The sequence below is a fragment of the Mesoplodon densirostris genome, chromosome 11, assembly GCF_025265405.1.
Source record: "Mesoplodon densirostris isolate mMesDen1 chromosome 11, mMesDen1 primary haplotype, whole genome shotgun sequence".
Classification (NCBI taxonomy): Eukaryota; Metazoa; Chordata; class Mammalia; order Artiodactyla; family Ziphiidae; genus Mesoplodon; species Mesoplodon densirostris.
The window spans coordinates 59,166,003-59,192,805 of record NC_082671.1 but is presented as its reverse complement, the minus strand read 5'-3'; the positions used below and the strand labels follow the sequence as shown (position 1 = coordinate 59,192,805).

Here is a 26,803-nt window from a genome sequence, read left to right as displayed (position 1 = left end):
TACCTTTGGATTTAATTAGGAAGACTGTTTACACTCCCTGGTTGCAAATGAATTCACTTATATTTTCTTCTAGTATTAGTATGATTTTATATTTTTGTACTTAGAGTTTATCCTGTTTTAGGAGTTTATCCTGATTTGAGTTTTTAAAAATGCATCTTTTCCCTAGGTATTTGTAATACTACCTTTTTATGTATCAACTCCCCATATATACTTCCGTCTGTTCTGGGGCTTTCTTTATCATTCCATTGATCTTTCCTAATCTTCATGTGCTAATATCACATTATTTTTATTATGATTACTTTATACTATGTTTAATTTCTAAGAGTTACACCTCCCTTTGCACTTTTTAAAGAATTTTTCTGGCTATTTTTGATTAATTTTACATGTAAACTTTAAAGTCAACTTGTGTAACTTCAAGGAAATGGTTTTTTTTTTTGGTGGGGGTAGTGCAGTGCTTGGCATGTGGGATCTTAGTTCCCCAACCAGGGATCAAACCTGTGCCCCCTACAGTGGAAGTGTGGAGTCTTAACCACTGGACCACTGGGGAAGTCCCGCCAAGGAAACGTTTCAATTTTTATTGGGAAAGTACTAAATGTATACATTAATTAAGTGTGAATTGTCACCCTAATGATGTTGAGTAGCCCTATATAAGAATAAGGATGCCTTTTTATTAATTCAGTCTAATTTTATATCTTTAATAGTTGTTTAAAATGCCTTTATGCACTGTAACGTTTTCCTCAAGCAGATTCTGCATGTTCTTTATTAGATTTAGCTGTAGGTACTTTTCGTTGTTTTTGTTGCTACTTTAGTGTGAATGTACACCACATGTTTCTACATTAAGTAAGAGTCTGGATTTTGGACTTAGGCACGTGTGTGTTGATTGTTTTATTGAGAGTTTTTTTAGAGGTGATTTTGAGGCAATTAGTAATTTGGGGAAGAGTGATTATTGGCATCTGTAGAAATGATTATTATCTTTCCCTCATATATCTTTTTTTGTACCCCAAAACACATAACATAAAATTCACCCTTCCAACAATTTCAAAGGGTACAGTATACCTCTCCTTCCCCGCAGCCTCTGACAACCACTATTCTGTTTCTATGAGTTTGAATATAAGTGTAATCATACAATATACAAATATTGTATGTAATCATACAATATTTATCTTTTTGTGACATTTCACTTAGCATAATGTTTTCAAGGTTCATCCATGTTGTAGCATACAACAGGATTTCCTTCTTTTATAATGCTGAATAATATTCCATAGTATGTGTAAACCACATTTTCTGTATCCATTCTTTTGTCGATAGACATTTAGGTTGCTTCCACCTCTTGGCTATTATAATTCTGCAGTGAACATGGGTGTGCAAATATCTCTTCAAGATTCTGTTTTCAATTCTTTTGGATATATCCCTAGAAATGGGATTGCTGGATCATATGGAAGTTCTGTTTTTAAATTTTTGAAGAACAATTCATACTGTTTTTCATATCAGCTACAACATTCTACATTCCCACAAATAGTGCACCAGGGTTCCAACTCCTCCAAATCAGTGCCAACACATTATTTTCTGTTTTTTTTTTCAATAGGTAGCCATCTTAATGGGTGTGAGGTGATATCTCATTGTGGTGTAGATCTTTTAAAATGGTGAATTTTGCTAATGGATTTTGTGATATGGACCATTCTAGCATTCCTAAAATAAATCCCACCAAGTCATGATGAATTATGATTAAGTTTGCTATTCTATTTAATTTAAAAATTTTTTGTTCTTTAATTTTAAATTTAAATGTTTTAATATTTATATACAATTTTTGCATTGATCCTATAAGTGAGATTGGCCTATAATATGTATGTGTGTGTGTATGTACATGTTTAATCTTTCTCAGATTTTGTAATTAGTGTTATGTCAGATTCACAAAAAATTTTCTAAGTTCATACACATAAAAATTGAGGCTATTTGAAAGCTTTCTTGAAATTTGAATCACTTGCCTCTTCAACACAGTGCCACTGTTTTATTGCAGATCCTCATCACTTCATAACTTGATTATTGAGTTAATCTCCTAACAATCTGCTTTCATATAGTTTCACCCTTCTTTAGTTAATCCCCAATTAGCTGCCTTGGTAGATAGTCTAAAATTAATTTTGTATTAAAGTGCACCTCTACACTTTCTTTTCCCCCATCCCATATGCTATTTTTCATCTTGTCTTTTGGGAAATTGTTTATTCATCTTCCAAAACCCATTCTTTATCTTGTGCTTTCTCTATTACTCTTCACTAAACCTTTTTTCCCTAGAGCTCATCACACTTAGGTCTCTACCACTTTTGTACCTTCTATGACTTCGATTGTTGGGCTTAATTTTGTGACTGTTTTTTAAAAGTAAATGTCTTTTTCTCCATCTCAAGAGTCTGAATACTTTGAGCATTATGGCCACATATTCCTAAAAACTACTAAGTGACTTACATAAGGTAATTACTCAATAAGTATTTAATTTACATTTTAATCTACATATCCTTTCTTACACTGTTAGAGGTAAGACATTCATTTAACAGACATTTGTCTTCTCTACTAATAACTATGGGTTTACTATACTTATGAACTGAATGAACCTTGTTGTGGGGGAATGCCCTTAGATCATGTTGTTAGTAAAATCTTACTGTTCACTTTTCTTTTCTCTGCTTTCCACTGTTGAGGAGAACCTGCTTTGGTAGGGTATAAATTCATTCTAGAATGATTAACTAAGGGTAACTGAATTTACCTAAGTTCTCTCTACCTCTCAGCTGACTGACAGTTAGATTCTGTTACAGAAGGCATCAGATCTGATCTGAGGTATGAATAGTAGTCATGGTCTGTTGTGTATGGGAGGACATGTGATTTAATATGTGTTGTTGCACCACATTCCATTACCTTTTTCTTTTTCTTTTTTTTTTTTTTGGATAGCAAATTCATTTTCACAAAAAGGAAGAGGAATGGTTGAAGCTACTGTTGATCTATAGTATTTATGCATTCTAGGGAGTCATGACCTACTTTTCAGGCCCATTTTTTTTTTTTTTTCTTTTTGCGGTATGTGGGCCTCTCACTGTTGTGGCCTCTCCCGTTGCGGAGCACAGGCTCCGGACGCGCAGGCCCAGCGGCCATGGCTCACGGGCCCAGCCGCTCCGCGGCATATGGGATCCTCCCAGACCGGGGCACGAACCCGTATCCCCTGCATCGGCAGGCGGACTCTTAACCACTGCGCCACCAGGGAGGCCCCAGGCCCATTTTTAAACTTTACTTGTAATCATAAGAGAACACATTAGGCAGATAATGAAAGAATAACATACTGGTTGCTTTGAGTTGAGTTTTTTTACATACAGCTTTTTAAAAAATAAATTTAACAGTGTCACAGTCACCATCAAATTTCAATAGATTATATATCTTCTTATATTATTTTGAATTCATAACTGGCTTTAAAATTCTATAGTTATGAAATCATATTAAAGGTTAAATATAGTTTTGATTGTGTGATAGAACTTCATTTACTCAATTAGCAAATATCTGGTACCTTAACTTGGCTTATTTCTCCTTCCTACAGATTGACACTTTAAATTATTTGCTCATAAAAAAATGGTTCATTGTATTGGAAAAAATCAATTCAATTTCCTCTGTTCTCCTTTCTTCCCTTACGTTAGGTACCCTCATTTTACTTGTAGATACACATCTTTTACATGTAGAATAAATCCATAATACCCTGTCAAAAATGCAAGCTGCCACATATCCAAAATTTTAACTTTTAAAATGCTCTATAGTATGTTAGCTAAACTTATTTACCAGCAGCTATCTTCTGCCTATGTACATATTAATAGGTACCATTCTTCACAAATTAAATTTTTATTTTCAGATCTTGATTCTTCACAGAGTAGTCAGTCTACCAGTTGCTCCCCAAGGCCAGCAGATAGTTGTTTCAGTTCTAGTTCAGAGATGGTAAGTTATACTCTTTTTTTTTTTTGCTTGTTAATATATGCTATACTAATTTAGAATGATTTGTATTTCTCATAGTTTACTTTTTCATTCTGAAAAAAAATAGTTGAGATAATAGTGAAAATAAATGTAAACAAAAATGTGAAAATATTAAAAATGTAAGAAGAATGTAAATTAAAATGTAAGTGAGCATCATTCATTCATGCTTATGAGGTGATGAATGTGTTCATTGTTATTTACAAAACCCACTCTTACTGAGATGTATGTGTGTGTATATGATAAATGCATTCTTCTTTTAAAAGAGTTTTTAAAAGAACCCATTCACAATAATTGAAAACCTAAAACAACCAATAATACACACAAAAAGAAAGTCTCAAGACTTATGTGAAGAAAACTATAAAATACTAGAATCTGAATAATTGGAGTGACATGTTTAATGCTGAGTGGGAACTGTAATCTGAATAATTGGAATGGCATTATATTCTGAGTGAGTTTCTCACAAATCACGTTTAAATGGAATTCTCCACTAATTCTTCCATCTTCGTTTCATCTACCTTTTGTCTCTAGCTCGCTGTCCAAACTGCTCTTGCTGAGGAAGGACACCAATGACCTCTAACGATGCCAAATTCATTGGACAATTTTCAGTTTTTATTGTACAAGAATTTCTAACAATATTAGTAGAAATTATTATTTTCTTTTCTTGAAATATTTTCATCTCTTTGCTTTTGTGATACACACTATCTTAGTTTCCTGCATACCTCTCTGAATGCTACTTTATGCCTTTGCCCACTTCTCTTCCACCTTTCCCTGTATATAAATGTTGTAATGTTTAGGGTTTGCTTCAGGAGCCTATTCTTCTCTTAACCTACACTCCAAACTCTAGATGATGTTACATACTCCATTGATTTTTTATACTATTACCTGGTTGATGACAATTCTCAACTTTATGACTTTAGCTTAGATCCTTAATTAGGTGTCCAATTTCTTATTGGATATCTTCTTGGATATTTCACAAAAAAACTGAACACTTCTGATCTCCCCATATCAGTTTTTCTGATAGTTCCCATATTAGTAGATACCTTTTCTATCCACTTGGTTGTTCATGCCAGAAACTTTAGTTTGGCATTTCTTTCTGTCTCATCTGCCTTCCTTAACCATATTCATTTCATCACTTGATCCAATCCATTCTTACCTCCAAAATAAATTGCATATTTATCTACTTCTCACCTAGGGTACTAGGTGTCAGTACCCTAATCTAAGGTACCATCATCTTGTTCTTGAACTATTATGGTTGTTGCCCAAGAGATCTCTCTACTTCCACTCTTGCCCCACTTTTTCTCTAGTTAACAGTCATCATGGGCTTTTGAAGACTTAAACTGAATGATGTTACTTCTATGTTTATTCAATGGATTCCTGTTTTACTTTAGAATCTAAACTGCTTTCAGTAGTGACAGGCCATGTGTGATCTAGCCCCTGGCTACATCTCCAACTTCTAGTATTCCTCTCTCACCACACTTCACACATACTGACATTCCACTTCCTTAGCTTATTAAGTCTCTTTTCTGCTTCAGCACATTTATATATTCTGTTTCTTACCTTACTGTTATTCATCCTTTAGGTCACAGCTTAAATATGTCACTTCTTTTGAAAGCCCCTCCTTGGCTTTTCAATCTAAATTAGGCCCCTTAGTTATGCTCTTGAAGTGCTTCATGCTTGCTCTTCATAATGCTTTTTTCAACTTGTAATTACATATGCTTGTGTGTAATTATTTGATTAACGTCATTTCCACCCATAAGAGTGTGTGCTGTAGAGAGCAGCAAATATGTCTGCTTCACTCACATTGCAGGTGCTGAGTATTTATTTCTTGAATAAATAAATGTACTGATCCTATTTTATCTAATTTATGCCCTGCCAGTTTTAATGCTGTTTCTTGGGCTTACTTTTCCTATTTTAGTGCCAGTCAGCTGAGGCCTATATCTCATTTTAGGTTTTTTTATGTTAACTTTGCTTTTTATTTTTAGCTAGAATAATCAATACTTTCATATAAGATTTTTATTAAAACAGTATTTTGGTTAGTTCAGTAATTAAAAGATAAATTTTTCTTGAAGTTGAAAAATTCAAACTACTAAATTGAAATCTAGACCTATTAAAAGTTCTTAAAATTTGATTTTTTATATAACAGTTTTGATATTTATTGCTGTTTAACCTTTCTTTGTCTATTTGATTTCCTGTTAGCTGATACCATTCTTAATGAGTCTTTTTTGAGACTGAGCCCGTGAAAGATACAATCTAGATATTTTTGACTTAATGACTCAATGAGTGAATATTAAAACAAACTGTATGTGTTAGCTTTTTCTTTCAAAGTTATACTTCTACTTCACTCTTTTTAAGTAGTTGAAGAGTATATGTTGTATTTCATTTCCTTTCTGTGAAAAGGTAGTAGGGTGATGTCACCTATGAGTATGAAGACTAATAAATGACAAAAATCTTCTCTTTTTTGTGCTTTTGCATCTTTAATATAAGGATTATTATTATTGTTTCATGCTATTTTAAAATCCATAACCTTGATTTAAAAAAATTAAAAATCTAGGTTGATTTGCCACCTGCCAAAGTCTCTTTTTTTGCAATTTTCTATAATGTGAATTTTAAGAATGTCTGCTTTGAGGTGATTAAATGATTTTTTTTTAATTTAAGCATCATTAACAGCAAAATTACTAAATTTCTTTTAGCCATCTGAAGATGAAGATCAAATTGAAGGTTCAAATAGGAGATCCATCAAACCAAAGAAACAACTAATAATTTATATTTAGAAAGCATGGAGAAACTTCCATGTGATAGGATTATTAAAAACAATGCCAAATTTCATAAACAAAATGAGGATTTTAACCAGTTCTCAATGAATAGTAATATAGATCAGTTTCCACAGTCTCAGTGTAATTCAGTACATATATTGCAAAACGTAACCAATAATAACTGCATTCTACAGGTTGCAAGGTGTGATGCATGGATACAAACGGAGAGTGAACCTGTAATGGAAGAAAAATTAGATGCTGCCATACAATGTGATATAATTTCAAAATGTAAGTGTAGAAAAGATGTGTCTTCTTGTAATGTTGAAAGGGGCAATGAAAATATTAAGGCAGATACCACTGGAGGGCAGGAAATCCTTAAAAACAACTAATATTCTAAAACCTCAGCCTGAGATTTTGCATTTGGTTTAATGTTTAGAATTTTATAAACATAATAAAGAATGAAAATATTTTTGTAGCTAAGCAACTAAGTGGAAGTATTCAGAAGATATATTTTTAAATTTAATAATATTAATTTATGCTTTAATTTCCCATAAGTATTTTTAATAGCTTTAGTATGTCAAAGTTTTTTAGAAAGTAATATATATGTAAATTTACTGTCTATCATTCTTATGGTGATTATTCATTACATTATGATATGCTGCTGTTTATGGATTAAAAATATGTTTAATTACTTCTTTGTTGCATTTATGTTAAAATTTAGTGCTATTGCATCTTTTGGCAAAAATGTTCTCTCCCAAGAGCTTAAGACGGAAAATAATACTAAGTAATACTAAATATGTTTTATAACTTAGTTATAAGAATTTTCTTAGCTACTTAACTATTATACCATCATTAAAAATTCTGGCATTAATTTTTAGATAAAGTATTTTTTTCTAATTTGGAGAACACTTTTTGTTGGTGCTTATTATATTAATTCAGAGGAATGTTTTTTCTCTTCAAGATTAAAAAATGTTTTAATGCTTTTGTAAAAGAATTGATCAACATTGGAAACTAATTTGTTTACTAATTTTAATATTACATAATATTTTCATAAATAATGCATCAGAATTTCTCATTTGTAAAATATAGGCTTTGTTTCCAACATAACACTTATTTTTTTCTGTCAAGATTTTAAATGTTCACACTAGTCATTTTAGAAAATGGACATTTGTATGGATATATTACAAAGTGACCAGCAGGGGGCATTCTGATATCTAACTGTAACAAAAATAAAATTGTTAGGACTTTCTGTTAAAGGATGATTAGATGCTACATTTTTACATGTACACATATCACTCAATAGTTTGTTTTACAGAGGTGATCTGAAACATAACAATTTAGAAATACCAATAGCTAATATTTAAACAGTAGCAATCTTTAGGTTTTTAGCTAGTTTTAGGAAGCTCTCTTTGCTGCCTCAGAGCACAATGAACTCTAAAATAATTTTCTTAAAGTAGGGTAATCATCTCATGAAAGGGTAATATAATTATCTGATGTACACTGATAGTCTTTCAAAAGGCAAAATTTTCATTCTGATATTCAATAAAAAGTATTCCAGGGCTTCCCTGGTGGTGCAGTTGTTGAGAGTCCACCTGCCGATGCAAGGGACATGGGTTCGTGCCCTGGTCCGGGAAGATCCCACGTGCCGCGGAGCAGCTGGGCCCGTGAGCCATGGCCACTGAGCCTGCGCGTCCGGAGCCTGTGCTCCACAATGGGAGAGGCCACAACAGAGAGAGGCCCGCATACCACAAAAAAAAAAAAAAAAAAAAGTATTCCATAGTGGATTGATTATCCTGAGCATTGTTTTGTAAAATATGACATATTGTAGTAATGAAGACCTATATATGGAAAAGAAGATAATACTGGTGATACTAGAACATGATTGAGCTTTGAATCTTGGGTTGTTTCAAATATCATGTAAACTGATTTTTTCCCCAAATACAAATCAAAGTCTAGCAGTTATTAAAAGCACATTCATTACAGAAGTTCACACCTAGTTACATTTTTATCAATATCATAATGTGGCAGTTAAGATTAGTAAGGTAAAGAAAAATATAGGGGCTATTTAGTGTAATGACTGCACACAATGATAGCAGGGTAAGGTTCAGTGTAGTAAAGAATTTAAACTTGCCCCAAAAGAGATCTGGTTTTTTACCCTTGGCTTTTGTGAGGTAATCTCTAAGCTCTTGGAGTGTCATGGCTGATAGAAGTGTCTTTGTTTGCCTTGGGACCTTGGGCCAAGCCAGATGGTTAACAGTGTGATTTAGGATGGGACTTTGGGTCAAGCAATATCAGCTCAACTTCCTAAGGGGCTAGAAACTGAAATCAGCCATATGGGCTGTCAGTCATGCCACTGTGATAGAGCCAGAGTAAAGGCTCTGGACACCAAGGCTCAGGTGAGCTTCCCTGGTTGGGAGTACTGTGTGTTGTCACACATTGATACCAGGAAAATAACACTGTCCATGACTTGTAGAAGACTGGAAGCTCTGTATTACTTTCTTAGACTCTGTACTAAGTGCCTCTTACCTGGGCTGATTTTAATGTCTCCTTTCCTTGTAATAAACTATTAACTGTGAATATAACAGCTTTCAGTGAGTTCTGAGTCCTTCCAACAAATTATCAAATCTGAAGGTGCTCTTGGAACCCCTGAATTTTTATGGACTGTTCCCTAACATTGTAGTTGCTAACTCTTTAGGGAAATAAATATATTTGGATAGGAAAGTGAGTAAGATTTACAAAATAAAGAGGACATATCTTATATAACAGAATAGATTATAACATACTTCTCAAAATACTAGTTTAGAGTTTTTCTTGGTGAAACAATTTAATGAAAAAAATTAACTGAGGGCCTTCCCTGGTGTTTTAGTGGTTGGGAGTCCACCTGCCGATGAGGGGGACATGGGTTTGTGCCTTGGTCTGGGAGGATCCCACATGCCATGGAGCGGCTGGGCCCGTGAGCCATGGCCACTGAGCCTGCGTGTCCGGAGCCTGTGCTGCGCAATGGGAGAGGCCACAACAGTGAGAGGCCTGCGTACCGCAAAAAAATAAAATAAAATAAAATAACTGAGGTAAACATAGCTTTCTTCCATATTTGCAATTTAAGGTTTATAGAACAAAGTAATCCTAGCTAAGTTTTATCCAAATGAAACAAAATGGAAAACAATGATTCTGCACACATTTGCAATATAAACTGTCAATCACAGTGACTTCAAATAAAATACTGTACATCCAATAATGGCTATTGTATATAATATCAATCTGGAGTTTGTGTTTAACAGTTTGTGAAAAGTTGCCACCTGAAATAATATGAAGCTATATTTAGGGGTAGTCTCATGTAATTTACCTTTACAGCACATCATAATTGTAAGTTATTTGTGTAATTTCTTGTTTAATGTTTATTTTCCCCATGACACCATATATGGCAGTATGGCAAATGTCAGTACTCTGTTCACATTACCTTGGCACTTTCCATTTCAGTACATGCCAACCTGATTTCCAATTGCCAGCACATTTGACTCATTCCCTGAGGGGGTTCTCCTGGCAGCAGATACCTGTATGGCCTATGTGCAGGCAGGCAGGAAGTACCAGGGTATTAATACTGTCTGAAAGCAGTCTTTTTAGAGCAATGACTGATGGTAGATGGTGAATAAACACCCCAGTTCTCTTGCCTCTTGAGGAGGATAATGTCCTCAGAAGTGTGTTCTACACCACTGCTTAAAGTGTGATCCACTGACTTGTAACAATAACATCACCATTGCTTGAGAGTTGGTTAGAAATGCAAATTCTTAGAATCCACTCCAAAATTACTGTATCAAAATCTCTTGGAGTGGGGCCAAAGAATCTGTGCTTAAATAGGTGATGTTTATACATTCTAAAGTTGGAGAAACACTATTCTTCCAGAGTTCCTCAGAAGTATTATGCTTCAGTTGCTTTCAATGGTAACTTGCTTGATAGTAAGCCCTTTGTTCCTTCTTTTCCTGTCTCGCTTCTTCAATTCCATACCAGTGTTTCTTGAGATCACACCCCAAACATACTACATGCACTTAAATTCTTGGCTTATGATTTGCTTCTGAGGTAATCCATACTGACAAGTTAGGGACTATGACAAATAGCTGAATGAATCGTCTTTATTGGTGTCACTCAAATGTTAACAATAATTTTCTGGTTTTACAATTCTCTTGTACCAGTTTTCTATTTCTGCCACCTGCTGAAAACTCAGTAAATGGGACTAGAAGCATATAGACACAAGTGAAGAGAGAATTAGTGAAATGAAATATTCATCATAATTATCCAGATGCAGAAGAGAAAAAGAAATAGAAAATATGAAAGAGAGTTAAACAGTAACAAGGATATAATGAGAAACTCCAACATATGTTTAATTGAAGTATCAATAGCAGAGGAGAGAAATAGGATTTTGAAGAGATAATGGCTGAGAATTTTCCAGAATTCATCAGTCACATTAATCCACAATTCAAGGAGGCCAACAGATTCCAAGTAGTATAACTAATGTGACATCCATGGCTAGACCCAGCATAGTGAAATGGCAAACCTCAAAGACAAGATGTTGAAAGCAACTGGAGAGAAAATGACCTTCCTAGAAGGACGACAGCACTGTTAGGTTATTTTTTAAAAGCAATAATGAATGCCAAGAGGCTGTAAAAATACCATCCAAATCCTGATAGAAAAATAACAAGTCACTCTAGAATTGTGTTTCCAGCCCTACAGATCTAGCACTATTTGACACCACCATACTAGCCAATACTAGCACGAAGGACCCAATTTTGTAGGCTACAGCAGTTTATATTTAAGCTCTTTGAATACAGGTAGTGATTTCTCTTTGTGGAAAAAGTTTCTAATTTTTTCACTGTTTGGTTTTTAACCCATATGCACAATTTTTCCACTGCTTCTATTTTTTTAGGTCCTCTTCTTATTGACTTTGCAACACTTGAAGTTGTTCCAGTGATGGACTTTATTTATCTTTTCAGTGTTTTCTCTGGTGGCCTGCAATGTATATTCCTTTATGCCTGTTGCTGAGGAGCTACCACATGTTCTCTCATTGCTTTAAAATTACTATTATTTCAAACTTCTCTTTAATACTTAAAGCTTTACTTTTACATGCACTGCTTGGCCTTTTTGAATCAAGATATTTAGACCTGTTTTGAGTGTTGATATCTGTCTGTTTATATAGATATCCACAAATATGAAAACTTAAAAGATAACAGTGAATTAAGGTAACTGCTAAGTTTTTAATGGATGTGTGTTCATTTTGTGTATACCTATATGGTTCAGTTCAAATGAGTGCACTTTTGTGCATTCACCTAATGTCCTGGGTCCACCCATCCATGGGCCAGCACTACTCCCAGGACATCCTGGGCCCTGGCCTGCCTACCAGCAGGTTGACACCAGCTCCAAGACACCTTGGAACCCTCAGCAATCCACACCAGGATCCAGCCCCAATCACAAGTGAGCTGACACCAGCTTTAGGATACCCTGGACCCTGAAGCCAGCCATGTCAGGAACCAGTCCCTCCTACCATCAGTTTGATACTAAATCCAGGAACCCCAGCTTAACAACCACCCACCCCAGAACTTGACTCCACCTACCAATAGGTCAACACTAGCCCTGGAGCCCCCTGAGGCTCCACAGCCAGCCATGTCATGACCTGGCCCCACTCACCAGTGGCCAGCAGCCTCTGCACAAGACAGGTTCTGGCCACCAACTGGACCAGGAACCAACCACAACTGCTAGATAGTCCATAGTAGTCAGTCCACCACCACAGAAGGACACATGCAGCCTACATAGGGGGCACCCCAGAGCATATAGCTCTGGTAACCAGATGGGAGTGCACTGCTGGGAAGCATAGAACATCTCCTACAAAAGGTCCCTTCTCCAAGATTGGAAAGTGTAACCAACCCCCTAATACATTGATATAGAAACAGCAAATTAGGCAAAATGAGGTGACAGAGAAATAAGTTCCAAAAAGAAAAAAAAAAAAAGGAACAAGGTAAAACCCAGAAGGGAAACTAAGTGAAGTGGAGATATGCAATCTACCCAATAAAGGGTTCAAGGGAGTGACTGTAAAGATGTGCAAAAACTCAGGAGAACATTGGATGAACAGAATAAGAAGTTAGAAATCTCCAACAAAGAAAAATACAAAGAAGAACCAAACAGAGGTGAAGAAGATAATAACTGAAATTTCAAAATACACTAGAAGGAACAAATAGTACATTAGATGATACAGAGGAACAGATCAGTGAGCTGGAAGACAGAATAGTGGAAATGTCTGAAGTTGAACAGAAAAAAATAAAAAGAAATGAGGACAGTTTACTACCATTCACATTATAGGGCAGTCTCAGAAGGAGAAGAGAGAGAGTAGGGGCAGAGGACATATTTGAAGACATAAAAGATGAAAATGTCCCTAAACTGGAAGAGAAAACAAACATCCAGGTTAAGAAAGCACAGAGTGTCCCATACAGGATCATGCCAAAGAGTACCAGACCAAGACACATTGCAGTTAAAATGTCAGAAATTAAAGAGGGAGTATTAAAAAGCAGCAAGAGAAAAGCAACAAGTTACAGAAAAGGAAACTCATAAATCTATCTGCTGACTTTTAAGCAGAAATTCTTCAGGTGAGAAAGGACTGGTGCAATATATTTAATGAGATGAAAGGCAAAGAGCTACAACCAAGAATACACACCCAGCAAGGCTTTCATTCAGATTTGATAGAGAGGTAAAGAGTTTCATGGACAAGCAAAAGCTAAAAGAGTTTGGCACCACCAAACCAGTTTTACAACAAATGTTAAAGGGACTTCTCTAAGTGAAAAAGAAAAGGCCACAACTAGAAACAGGAAAATTACAAAAGAAAAAATCTCATTGGTAAAGGCAATGTATAGTAAAGGCAGTAAGTCAACCACATACAAGCTAGTAAGGTTAAAAGACAAATGTAGTCAAATCAAATATATATCCACAGGGCTTCCCTGGTGGCGCAGTGGTTGAGAGTCTGCCTGCTAATGCAGGGGACACAGGTTCGAGCCCTGCTCTGGGAGGATCCCACATGCCGCAGAGCGACTAGACCCGTGAGCCACAGCTACTGAGCCTGCGCGTCTGGAGCCTGTGCTCTGCAATAGGAGAGGCCACGATAGTGAGAGGCCCGCGCACCGCGATGAAGAGTGGCCCCCGCTTGCCACAACCAGAGAAAGCCCTCGCACAGAAACGAAGACCCAACACAGCAAAAATAAATAAATTAATTAATAAACTCCTACCCCCAACATCTTAAAAAAAAAAGAAAAATATATATCCACAATAACTAAGCTATACACAAAAGAAAAAGATGTAAAATATGAGGTCAAAAACAATAAATGTGGGATGATAAAAATACAGTGTTGTTAAAATTCATTTGAACTTGAGAGATCAGCAACTTAAAATAATAATGTATACCTCATGACAGTTACAAACCAAAAATCTATAATGATAAATACACACAAAATAGAAAGGAATCCAAACATAACACTAAAGATTGCCATCTAATCATAAAGGAAGAGAGCAAAAGAACAAAAGAACAAAAAATAACTACAAAAACAACCCCAAAACAATTAACAAAATGGCAATCAGTACATATCAATAATTACTATAAATTTACATGAACAATATGCTCAAATCCCAAGATACAGACTGGCCAAATGGATACAAAAACAAGACCCATATATATGCTGCTTATAAGAGACTGACTTTAGATCTAAAGCTACACACAGACTGAAAGTGAAAGGATGGAAAAAGATATTCCAGGAAAATGGAAATCAAAAGAAAGCTGGTGCATCAGTATTTATATCGACAAAATAGACTTTAAAACAAAGACTGTAACAAGAGACAAAGAAGGACATTGCATAATGATAAAGGGATCGATCCAAGAAGAAGATATAACAATTGCAAATATATATGCATCCAACGCAGGACCACCTAAATACATAAAGCAAATATTAACAGACATAAAGAGAGAAATTGACAGTAACACAATAATAGTAAGGGACTTTAACAGCCCACTTACGTCAACAGACAGATCATCTAGACAGAAAATCAACAAGGAAGCACTGGCCTTAAATGACCCATTAAGACCAGATGAATTTAATAGATAGATAGGTAGATTATGGATATAGATAGAACATTCCATCCAAAAGCAGCAGATTACACAATCTTTTCATGTCCACGTTGAAAATTCTCCAGGATATATCACATGCTAGACCACAAAATCACTCTCAGTAAATTTAAGAAAATTGAGACAATATCAAGCAACTTTTCTAACCACAACACTATGAGACTAGAAATCAACTACAAGAAAAAAACTGCAAAAAATACCAACATGTGGAGGCTAAACAATAAGCTACTAAACCAGTGGATCACTGAAGAAATGAAAAAAGAAATAAAATATGGGAGACATATGAAAATGAAAACACAATGGTCCAAAATCTATGGGACACAGCAAAGGTGTTTCTAAGGGGGAAATTTATAGTGATAAAAGCCTACCTCAAGAAACAAAAAACCTCAAATAGAAAACCTAACTTTATACCCAAAGGAACTAGAAAAACAAGAACAAGTGAAACCTAAAGTTAGTAGAAGGAAAGAAATCATAAATATCAGAGCAGAAATAAGTAGAGACTAAAAAAATAGAAAAGATCAATGAAGCTAAGAGCTGGGGAATACCAAGCATACAAATAACTTATGCCTATTTTGCTCAAACAATTCCAAAAAATCGAAGAGGAGAGAACAGTCCCAAATTCATTTTATGAAGCCACCATCACCCTGATACTAAAACCAGAAAAAGACACTGCCAAAAAAAAAATTATAGGCCAACATCTTTGATGAATATAGATGAAAAATTCTTAACAAAATATTAGCAAACCAAATCCAAGAATACTTAAAAAAAGATCATACACCATGGCTAAGTTGGATTCATTCCAGGGTCACAAGAATGGTTTGACATAAAAAAAATCAATGTGATACACCACCTTAACAAAAACATGATCATCTCAATAGACTCAGAAAAAAATTTTTGATAAAATTCAACATCCATTTATGATAAAAATTCTCACCAAAGTGGGTATATAGGGGACATATCTCAACATAATAAAAGCCATCTACAACAATCCACAGCAAACATCATAATGGTGAAAAGCTGATAGCCTTCCTACTAAATTCAGTAGCAAGACTAAGATGTCCACTGTCACCATTTCTATTCAACATAGTATTGGAAGTCCTATCCACAGCAGCCTAACAAGAAAAAGAAATAAAATGTTTCCTAAATTGGAAGGGAAGGGGTAAAACTGTCACTCTTTGCAGTTGACATGGTACTCTATATAGAGAACCCTAAAGTCTCGACACAAAAACAAATAAATCAATTCATCAAAGTAGCAGGATACAAGATTAATATAAATAAATCTGTTCCATTTATTTTCACTAACAATAAAATATCAAAAAGAGAAAGTAAAGAATAATTCCATTTAAAATCCCATCAAAAAAATAAAAATTAAATACCTAGGAGTAATTTAACCAGAGAGGTGAAAGTCCTATACACTAAGCACTATATAACATTGATAAAGGAAACTGAAGATAATTAAAAGAAATGGAAAGATATCCTGTTCTCTTGGATTGGAAGAATGAATATTGTTAAAATGGCCATACTACCCAAAGCAATCTACAGATTTAATGTCATCCGTATGACATTTTTCACAGAACTAGGGCAAATAATCCTAAAATTTATATGGAACTGCAAAAGACCCAGAATTGCCAAAGCAATCCTGAGAAAAAGAACAAAGCTGGAGGCATAACCCTCCCAGACTTCAGACAATACTACAAAGCTTCAGTAATCAAAGCAGCATGGTATTGGCACAAAGACAGACATATGGATCAATGAAGTAGAATACAGAGCCCAGAGATAAATCCATGCACCTATGCTCAATTAATCTACAACAAAGTAGGCGAGAATATACAATGGATAAGACAGTCTCTTTAACAAGTTGTTCTCAGAAAGCTGGAAAGCTACATGTCAATCAATGAAATTAGAAAACTTCGCACAATATGCATAAAAAAAACTAAATGTGGCTTAAAGACCTAAATATGAGACATGACACCACAAAATTTCTAGAAGGGAACATAAGCAAAATATTCTCTGACATAAATCGTAGCAGTATTTTCTTAGATCGGTCTCCCACGGCAAAAGAAGTAAAAGCAAAAATAAACAAATGGGACCTAATCAAACTTAAAAGCTTTTGAGCAGCAAAGGAAACTATCCACAAAACAAAAAGACAACCTATGGAGTGGGAGTAAATATTGGCAGATGTTGTGACTGACAAGGCATTATATCTAAAGTATAAAAATAACTTATGCAACTCAATATTGAAAAAAACAAACAACACTATCAAAAAAATGGGAAGGAGACCTGAATATACATTTCTGCAAAGAAGACATACAGATATCCAACAGGTATGTGAAAAGATGCTCAACATTGCAAATCAAAATCACATGAGATATCACCTCACATCTGTCAGAATGGCGATCATCAGAAAGTCTACAAATAACAAATGTTGGAGAGGATGTGGAGAAAAAGGAACCCTTATACACTGTTGGTGGGAATGTAAATTTGGTGCAGCCACTGTGGAAAAATAGTAGGGGGGTTCCTCAAAAAACTTAGAACTACCGTATGATCCAGCAATTTCACTCCTGGGTATATATCTGAAGAAAACGAAAACATTAATTTGAAAAGATATATGCATCCCAATGTTCATAGAAGCATTATTTACAACAGCCAAGAAATGGATGCAACCTAAGTATCCATCAACAGATGAATGGGTAAAGAAGATGTGAGATAGATAGATAGATAGATATAGATATATAGATAGATATAGATATATAGATAGATATAGATATACATCCCAATACAATGGAATACTACTCAGCCATAAGAAAGAATGAAAATTTGCCATTTGCAACAACATGGATGGACCTGGAGGGTATTATGCTTAGTGAAATAAGTCAGATAAAGACAAATACTGTATATATTTTATATGTGGAATCTAAAAAGTAAAATGAATGAATATAACAAAAAAGAAACAGACTCTCAGATATAGAGAATAAACTAGTGGTTGCTAGTAGGGAGAGCGAAGGAGGGAGGGGCAAGATGGGACAGGGGATTAAGAGGTATAAACTACCATGTATAAAATAAATAAACTGCAAGGATACATTGTATAGCACAGGGAATGTAGCCAATATTTTATAATATATAAACTATGAATGGAGTGTAATCTATAAAAATTTTGAATCACTATGTTATACTCTTGAAACTAACAAAATATTATAAATCACCTATACCTCAATAAAAAAATAAAATTTAAACTGTCATTTGCCTAACAGTTATTTGAAAAAAATAACTTAAAAATGGACAAAGCACCTGAAGACATTTTTTTCAAGGGAAACATACAGATGACCAACAAACACATTAAAAGATCCTGACATCCAGAATGGCCATCATCAAAAAATCTGCAAACAATAAATGCTGGAGAGGGTGTAGAGTAAAGGGAACCCTCCTACACAGTTGCTGGGAGTGTAAATTGGTGTAGCCACTATGGAAAACAGTATGGATGTTCCTCAAAAAACTAAAAATATAGTTGCCATATGATCCAGCAATCCCACTCCTCAGCATATATCCCAAGAAAACTATAAAACTATAATTCAAAAATATACATGCCTCCCAATGTTCATTGCAGCACTATTTACAATAGCCAAGACATGGAAACAACCTAAATATCCATAGACAGATGAATGGATAAAGAAGATATGGTACATATATACAATGGAATACTACTCAGCCATAAAAAAGAATGAAATAATGCCATTTGCAGCAACATAAATGGACCTAGAGATTATCATATTAAGTGAAGTAAGAGAGAGACAAATGCCATATGATATCACTTATATGTAGCATCTAAAATATGACACAAATGAACTTATCTATGAAAAGGAAACAGACTCACAGACATAGAGAACAGACTTCTTGTTGCCAAAGGGGTGGAGGGGTGAAGAAGGGGTGGATTGGAAGTTTGGGATTAACAGATGCAACCTACTATATAAAGAATGGATGAACAACAAGGTGCTACTGTATAGCACCGGGAATTCAGTATCCTGTGATAAATTATAATGGAAAAAATATGAAAAAGAATATATATACATATATATACATATATATGTATGTATAACTGAATCACTTTGATGCCCAGTAGAAATTAACACATTGTAAATCAACTATACTTCAATAAAATAAATTTTTGAAAAAGATGATTGACATCACTAATCATCCTGGAAATGCAAATGAAAACAACGTGTTATCTCCTCAAACATGCCATAATGGCTATTATAAAGGAGATAATAAACAGCAAGCATTGGAAAAATGTAGGGAAAAAAAGGGAACACCTGTGCACTATTAATGGGACTGTAAATTGTGCAGCCACTCTGGAAAATAGTATGGAGATTCCTCAAAAAAATTAAAAATAGAGCTACGATACAATCTAGCCATTTCACTCCTGGGTATTTAGCTGAAGAAAATGAGAACACTAATTAGAAAAGATGTATGTACATCTATGTTCTTTGCAGCATTACTTACAATAGCCAAGATATGAAAGCAAACTTAGTGCCCATCAATAGATGGATCTATATAGAAGATGTGATATATACATACAATGGAATATTACCAGACATAAAAAAGAATGAAATCTCACCATTTGTGACAGCATAGATGGACCTGGAGCATATTATGCTAAGTGAAATAAGTCAGACAGAGAAAGACAAATAATGTATGATTTCATTTGTATGTGGAATCTAAAAAACAAATGTAACAAAACAGAAGAGAAGAAACATATGATTGCCAGAAGGGAAGTGGGTGCAGGGAGGAGAGAAACAAGTGATGGAGATTAACAGGTAGAAAATTCCAGGTACAAAATATGAGTCATATGTATGAAATGTACAGATGGGGAAGATTCAATAAGTATGTAATATCTTTGTATGGTGACCTACTGTAATTTGACTTATCATGATGATCATCTTGAAATATATAGGAATATTAAATCATTATGTTATGTAACAAGAAACAAACAAACTCATAGAAAGGAGATCAGCTTTATGGCTACCAGAGACTGGGGTTGCGGGGAGGAGGACTTGGATAAAGGCAGTTAAAATGTACAAACCTCCAATTATAAAAAAGTAACAGGGATATAACATACAACATGATAAATATAATTAACACTGTTTTATGTTACATATGAAAGTTAAGAGAGTAAATCCAAAGAGCTTTCATCACATGGAAAATTTTTTCTATTTCTTTAATTTTGTCTCTATATGAGATGATGGGTGTTCACTAAACTTACTGTGTTAATCATTTCATGAGGCCTGTAAGTCTTATCATATGCTGTACTCCTTAAACTTATGTAGTGCTGTATGTCAGTTATATCTCCATAAAACTGGAAGAAAAAAAAAAGAAATTCATGTCATTCTCAAACTGTCCCCTAATATATCATATGGGAACAAATTTGCCTTCTCAAAACAATTGTTGTAGCAAAACTGACTCTATTTTCCCCCAGACAGAAGGGTCTTTATATTTTCTTAATGGTGTCTTTTGAAGAACAAACGTTTTAAATTTTAATAAAATCTAATTTATCTTTTTCAAAAAATCGAAAAATTGTCACTAAAGTTCTCTTCTGTGTTTATTTCTAGAAGTTTTATATTTTAAGTTCTGACATTTACATTTATAATTCATTGCCAGCTAAATTTTTTGGTATAAGGTAATGTTGTAAGAGTTTTGTTGTTGTTGTTTGTATATAGATAGACATTCAATTGCTCCAGTAGAATTTTTTCAAAAGACAATTTTCCCCTGTTGAATTGACTTTACAACCTTGTCAAAAATTACCTGACCAAGAGGCTTCCCTGGTGGTGCAGTGTGTAAGAATCTGCCTACAAATGCAGAGGACACGGGTTTGAGCCCTGGCCTGGAAAGATCCCACATGACATGGAGCAACTAAGCACATGCACCACAACTATTGAGCCTGCACTCTAGAGCACGTGGGCCACAACTAGTGAAGCCGCGTGCCTAGAGCCCATGCTCCACAACAAAAGAAGCCACTGCAATGAGAAGCCCATACACTGCAATGCTCCCCGCAACCAGAGAAAGCCCGCATACAGCAATGAAGACCCAACTCAACCTAAAATAAAAATAAATTAAAAATTAATTGACCGAAATCACCTTGAGGGGGCACCTTCAATATGTTGGAGGAGTGAGACGTGGAGATCATCTTCTTCCCCACAAATACATCAAAAATACATCTACATGTGGAACAACTCTACAGAACACTTACTGAACGCTGGCAGAAGACCTCAGACTTCTCAAAAGGCAAGAAACTCCCCATGTACCTGGGTAGGGCAAAAGAAAAAAGGAAAAACAGGGACAAAAGAATAGGGATGGGACTGCACCTCAGAGAGGGAGCTGTGAAGGAGGAAAACTTTCCACACACTAGGAAGCCCCTTCACTGCTGGAAATGGGAGGTGGGTGGGGGAAAGATTTGGAGCCACGTTGGAGAGCACAGCAACGGGTGCAGAGGGCTAAGTGGAGACATTCCTGCACAGAGGACCAGTGCTGACCAGGACTCATCAGCCTGAGAGGCTTATCTGCTCACCTGCTGGAGTGGGTGGGGGCAGGGAGCTGAGGCTCAGGCTTCAGAGGTCAGATCCCAGGGAGAGGACTGGGGTTGGCTGCATGAACACAGCCTGAAGGGGGCTAGTGCACCACCACTAGCTGGGAGGGAGTCCAGGAAAAAGTCTGGACCTGCCTAAGAGGCAACGGATCATAATTCGGGGTGTGCAAGGAGAGGGGATTCAGAGCACTGCCTAAATGAGCTCCAGAGACGGGCGCAAGCTGTGGCTATCAGCGCGGACACCAGAGACGGGCATGAAACACTAAGACTGCTATTGCAGCCATGAAAAAGCCTGCGTACAAGCACAGGTCATTATCCACACCTCCCCTCCCAGGAGCCTGTGTATCCCACCACTGCCAGGATCCCGTGATCCAGGGATAACTTCCCCAGGAGAACACACAGTGCACCTCAGGTTGTTTCAACATCACACCGGCTTCTGCCACCTGTAGCCTCACCCTGCATTCCGTAGCCATCCCTCCCCCCAGCTTGAGTGACCCAGAGACCCTTAATAAGCTGCTACACTAACCCCATCCTGTCTGGCGTGGAACAGATGCCCTCAGGCAACATACATGCAGGAGCAGGGCCAAATCCAAAGCTGAACACCAGGAGCTGTGTGAAAAAAAGAAAAGAAAGGGAAATTTCTCCCAGCAGCCTCAGGAGCAGTGGATTAAATCTCCACAATCAACTTGAATCACTGAAATACCTGAATAGACAATGAATCATCCCAAAATTGAGGCAGTGGACTTTGGGAACAACTGTAGACTTGGGGTTTGCTTTCTGCATCTAATTTGTTTCTGGTATGTTTATCATACTTTAGTATTTAGAGCTTATTATCATTGGTAGATTTGTTTATTGATCTGGTTGCTCTCTTCCTTTTTTAATTTTATATATATATATTTTTTTCTGTTTTCCCATTTTTCTCTTTTTGTGAGGGTGTATGTGTATGCTTCTTTGTGTGATTTTGTCTATATAGCTTTTCCTTTCCCATTTGTCCTAGGGTTTTGACTGTCAATTTTTTGTTTTTGTTTTTTAGTATAGTTTTTAGTGCTTCCTATCATTGGAGGATTTGTTTCTTGGTTTGGTTGCTCTCTTCTTTCGTTCTTTCATTTTTTAAATACTTTTTTAGTTTTAGTAATTTTTTTCAATTTTAATAATTTCATTTTATATATTTTTTTCTTTCTTTTTCTCCCTTTTCTTCTGAGCTGTTTGGCTGACAGGATCTTGGTGCTCTGACCAGGTGTCAGGCCTGAGTTGCTGAGATAGGAGAGCCGAGTTCAGCACATTGGTCCACTGGAGACCTCCCGGCCCCATGTAATATCAAACAGCAAAAGCTATCCCAGTGATCTCCATCTCAACACTAAGACCCAGCTCCACTCAATGACCACAAGCTACAGTGCTGGACACCCTATGGCAAACAACTAGCAAGACAGGAACACAAACCCACCCATTAGCAGAGAGGCTGCCTAAAATCATACTAAGTTCACAGACACCCCAAAACTCACCACCAGACGTGGTCTGGCCCACCAGAAAGACAAGATACAGCCTCATCCACCAGAACACAGGCACTAGTCCCTTCCACCAGGAAGCCTACACAACCCATGGAACCAAACTTATCCACTGGAGAAGACACCAAAAACAGTGGGAATTACAAACCTGCAGCCACCAAAATGGAGACCCCAAACACAGTAAGTTAAGCAACATAAGACAGAGAAATATGCAGCAGATGAAGGAGCAAGGTAAAAACCCACCAGACCTAACAAATGGAGAGGAAATAGGCAGTCTACCTGGAAAAGAATTTAGAGTAATGATAGAAAAGATGCTACAAATTTTGGAAATACAATGAAGAAAATACAAGAAATGTTTAACAAGCACCTAGAAGAACTAAAGAGCAAGCAAGCAATGACGAACAACACAATAAATGAAATAAAAAATTCTCTAGAAGGAATCAATAGCAGAATAACTGAGGCAGAAGAAAAGATAAGTGACCTGGAAGATAAAATAGTGGAAATAACTACTGCAGAGCAGAATAAAGACAAAAGAATGAAAAGAATTGAGGACAATTTCAGAGACCTCTGGGACCACATTAAACACACCAACATTCAAATTATAGGGGTCCCAGAAAAGGAGAGAAAAAAAAAATGTAACTGAGAAAATATTTGAAGAGATTATACTTGAAAACTTCCCTAATATGGGTAAGGAAATAATCAAGTCCAGGAAAAAGCACTGAGTCCCATGCAGGATAAATCCAAGGAGAAACACTCCAAGAAACATATTAATCAAACTATTAAAAATTAAATACAAAGAAAAAATATTAAGAAGCAGCAAGGAAAAGCAACAAATAACATACAAGGGAATCCCCATAAGGTTAACAGGTGAACTTTCAGCAGAAATTCTGCAAGCAAGAAAGGAATGGCAGGACATATTTAAAGTGATGAAAGGGAAAAACCTACAACCAAGATTACTCTAACCAGCAAGGATCTCATTCAGATTTGATGGAGAAATTAAAACATTTACAGATAAACAAAAGCTAAGAGAATTCAGCACCACAAAACCAGCTCTACAACAAAACCTAAAGGAACTTCTCTAGGCAGGAAACACAAGAGAAGGTAAAGACTTAAAATAACAAACTCAAAACAATTAAGAAAATGGTAATAGGAACATATATATCAGTAACTACCTTAAATGTAAATGGATTAAATGCTCCAAGCAAAGACATAAACTGCCTGAATGGATACAAAAACAAGACTTGTATATATGTTGTCTACAAGAGACCCACTTCAGACCTAGGGACACATACAGATTGAAAGTGAGGGGATGGAAAAAGATACTCCATGCAAATGGAAATCAAAAGAAAGCTGGAGTAGCAATTCTCATAACAGACAAAATAGACTTTAAAATAAAGACTATTACAAGAGACAAAGAAGGACATTACATAATGATCAAGGGATCAAGCCAAGAAGAAGTTATAACAATTGTAAATATTTACGCACCCAACATAGGAGCACCTCAATACATAAGGCAAATGCTAAGAGCCGTAAAAGGGAAATCGACAGTAACACAATCATAGTAGGGGACTTTAACACCCCACTTTCACCAATGGACAGATCATCCAAAATAAAAATAAATAAGGAATCACAAGCTTTATGTGATACATTAAACAAGATGGACTTAATTGATATTTATAAGACATTCCATACAAAAACAGCAGATTACCCTTTCTTCTCAAGTGCTCATGGAACAGTATCCAGGATAGAACATATCTTGGTCAAAAACCAAGCCTTGGTAAATTTACGAAAATTGAAATCATATCAAGTATCTTTTCCAACCACAACTCTATGAGGCTAGATATCAATTACAGGAAAAAATCTGTAAAAAATATAAACACATGGAGGCTACACAGTACAATACTTAATAACCAAGAGATCATTGAAGAAATCAAAGAGGAAATCAAAACATACCTAGAAACAAATGACAATGAAAACATGATGGCCCAAAACCTATGGGATGCAACAAAAGCAGTTATAAGACAAAAGTTTATAGCAATACAATCCTACCTCAAGACACAAGAAACGTCTCAACTGAACAACCTAACATTACACCTAAAGCAATTACAGAAAAAGAACAACAACAACAACAACAAAAACCCAAGTTAGCAGAAGCAAAGAAATCATAATAATCAAATCAGAAGTAAATGAAGAGCAAATGAAGGAAATGATAGCAAGGATCAATAAAACTAAAAGCTGGTTCTTTGAGAAGATAAAAAAATTGATAAACCATTAGCCAGACTTATCAAGAAAATAAGGGATAAGACTCAAATCAACAGAATTGGAAATGAAACAGAGAAGTAACAACTGACACTGCAGAAATAAAAAGGATAAAGAGAGATTACTGCAAGCAACTACATGCCAATAAAATGGACAACCTGGAAGAAATGGACAAATTTTTAGAAAAGCACAACCTTCCAAGACTGAACCATGAAGAAATAGAAAATATAAAGAGAACAATCACAAGCACTGAAATTGAAACTGTGATTAAAAATCTTCCAACAAACAAAAGCTCAGGACCAGATGGATTCACAGGTGAATTCTATCAAACATTTAGAGAAGAGATAACACCTATCCTTCTCAAACTCTTCCAAAATATAGAAGAGGGAGGAACACTCCCAAACTCATTCTACGAGGTCACCATCACCCTGACACCAAAACCAGGCAAAGATGTCACAAAGAAAGAAAACTACAGGCTAATTTCACTGATGAACATAGATGCAAAAATCCTCAACAAAATACTAGCAAACAGAATCCAACAGCACATTAGAAGGATCATACATCATAATCATAATCAAACCATAAAAGGGTTTATCCCAGGAATACAAGGATTCTTCAGTGTATGCAAATTAATCAATGTGATACACCATATTAGCAAACTGAAGAATAAAAACCATATGATCATCTCAATAGATGCAGAAAAAGCTTTTGACAAAATTCATCACCCATTTATGATAACAACCCTCCAGAAAGGGCATAGAGGGAACTTACCTCAACATAATAAAGAACATATATGACAAAGCCACAGCCCACATCATCCTCAATGGTGAAAAACTGAAACCATTTCCACCAACATCAGGAACAAGACAAGTTTGCCCACCCTCACCACTATTATTCAACATTGTTTTGGAAGTTTTAGCCACAGCAATCAGAGAACAAAAAGAAATAAAAGTAATCCAGGGCTTCCCTGGTGGTGCAGTTGTTCAGAGTCCACCTGCTGATGCAGGGGACACGGGTTCATGCCCCGGTCCAGGAAAATCCCACATGCTGCAGAGTGGCTGGGCCTGTGAGCCATGGCTGCTGAGCCTGCATGTCCGGAGTCTGTGCTCCACAACGGGAGAGGCCATAACAGTGAGAGGCCTGTGTACTGCAAAAAAAAAAAAAAAAAAAGGAATCCAAATAAGAAAAGAAAAAGTAAAGCTCACTGTTTGCAGATGACATGATACTATACATAGAGAATCCTAAAGATGCCACCAGAAAACTACTAGAGCTAATCAATGAATTTAGTAAAATAGCAGGACACAAAATTAATGCACAGAAATCGCTTGCATTCCTATACACTAATGATGAAAAATCTGAAGGAGAAATTAATGAAACACTCCAGTTTACCATTGCAACAAAAACAATAACATACCTAGGAATAAACCTACCTAAGGAGACAAAAGACCTATATGCAGAAAACTATAAGACACTGATGAAAGAAATTAAAGATGATACAAACAGATGGAGAGATATACCATGTTCTCGGATTGGAATAATCAACATTGTGAAAATGACTATACTA

General features: G+C 35.7%; 1 protein-coding gene across 1 annotated transcript in view; it reads left to right on the top strand.

The window, feature by feature from the left end:
* REDIC1 (regulator of DNA class I crossover intermediates 1) overlaps nucleotides 1–7,135 on the top strand; it is a 72,039-nt gene extending 64,904 nt beyond the window's left edge. The window contains 3 exon segments of the mRNA XM_060114200.1: nucleotides 3,875–3,957; nucleotides 6,684–6,729; nucleotides 6,732–7,135. Coding sequence (XP_059970183.1) covers nucleotides 3,875–3,957; nucleotides 6,684–6,729; nucleotides 6,732–7,135 — 533 coding nt within the window.
* Nucleotides 7,136–26,803: the final 19,668 nt, after the last annotated feature.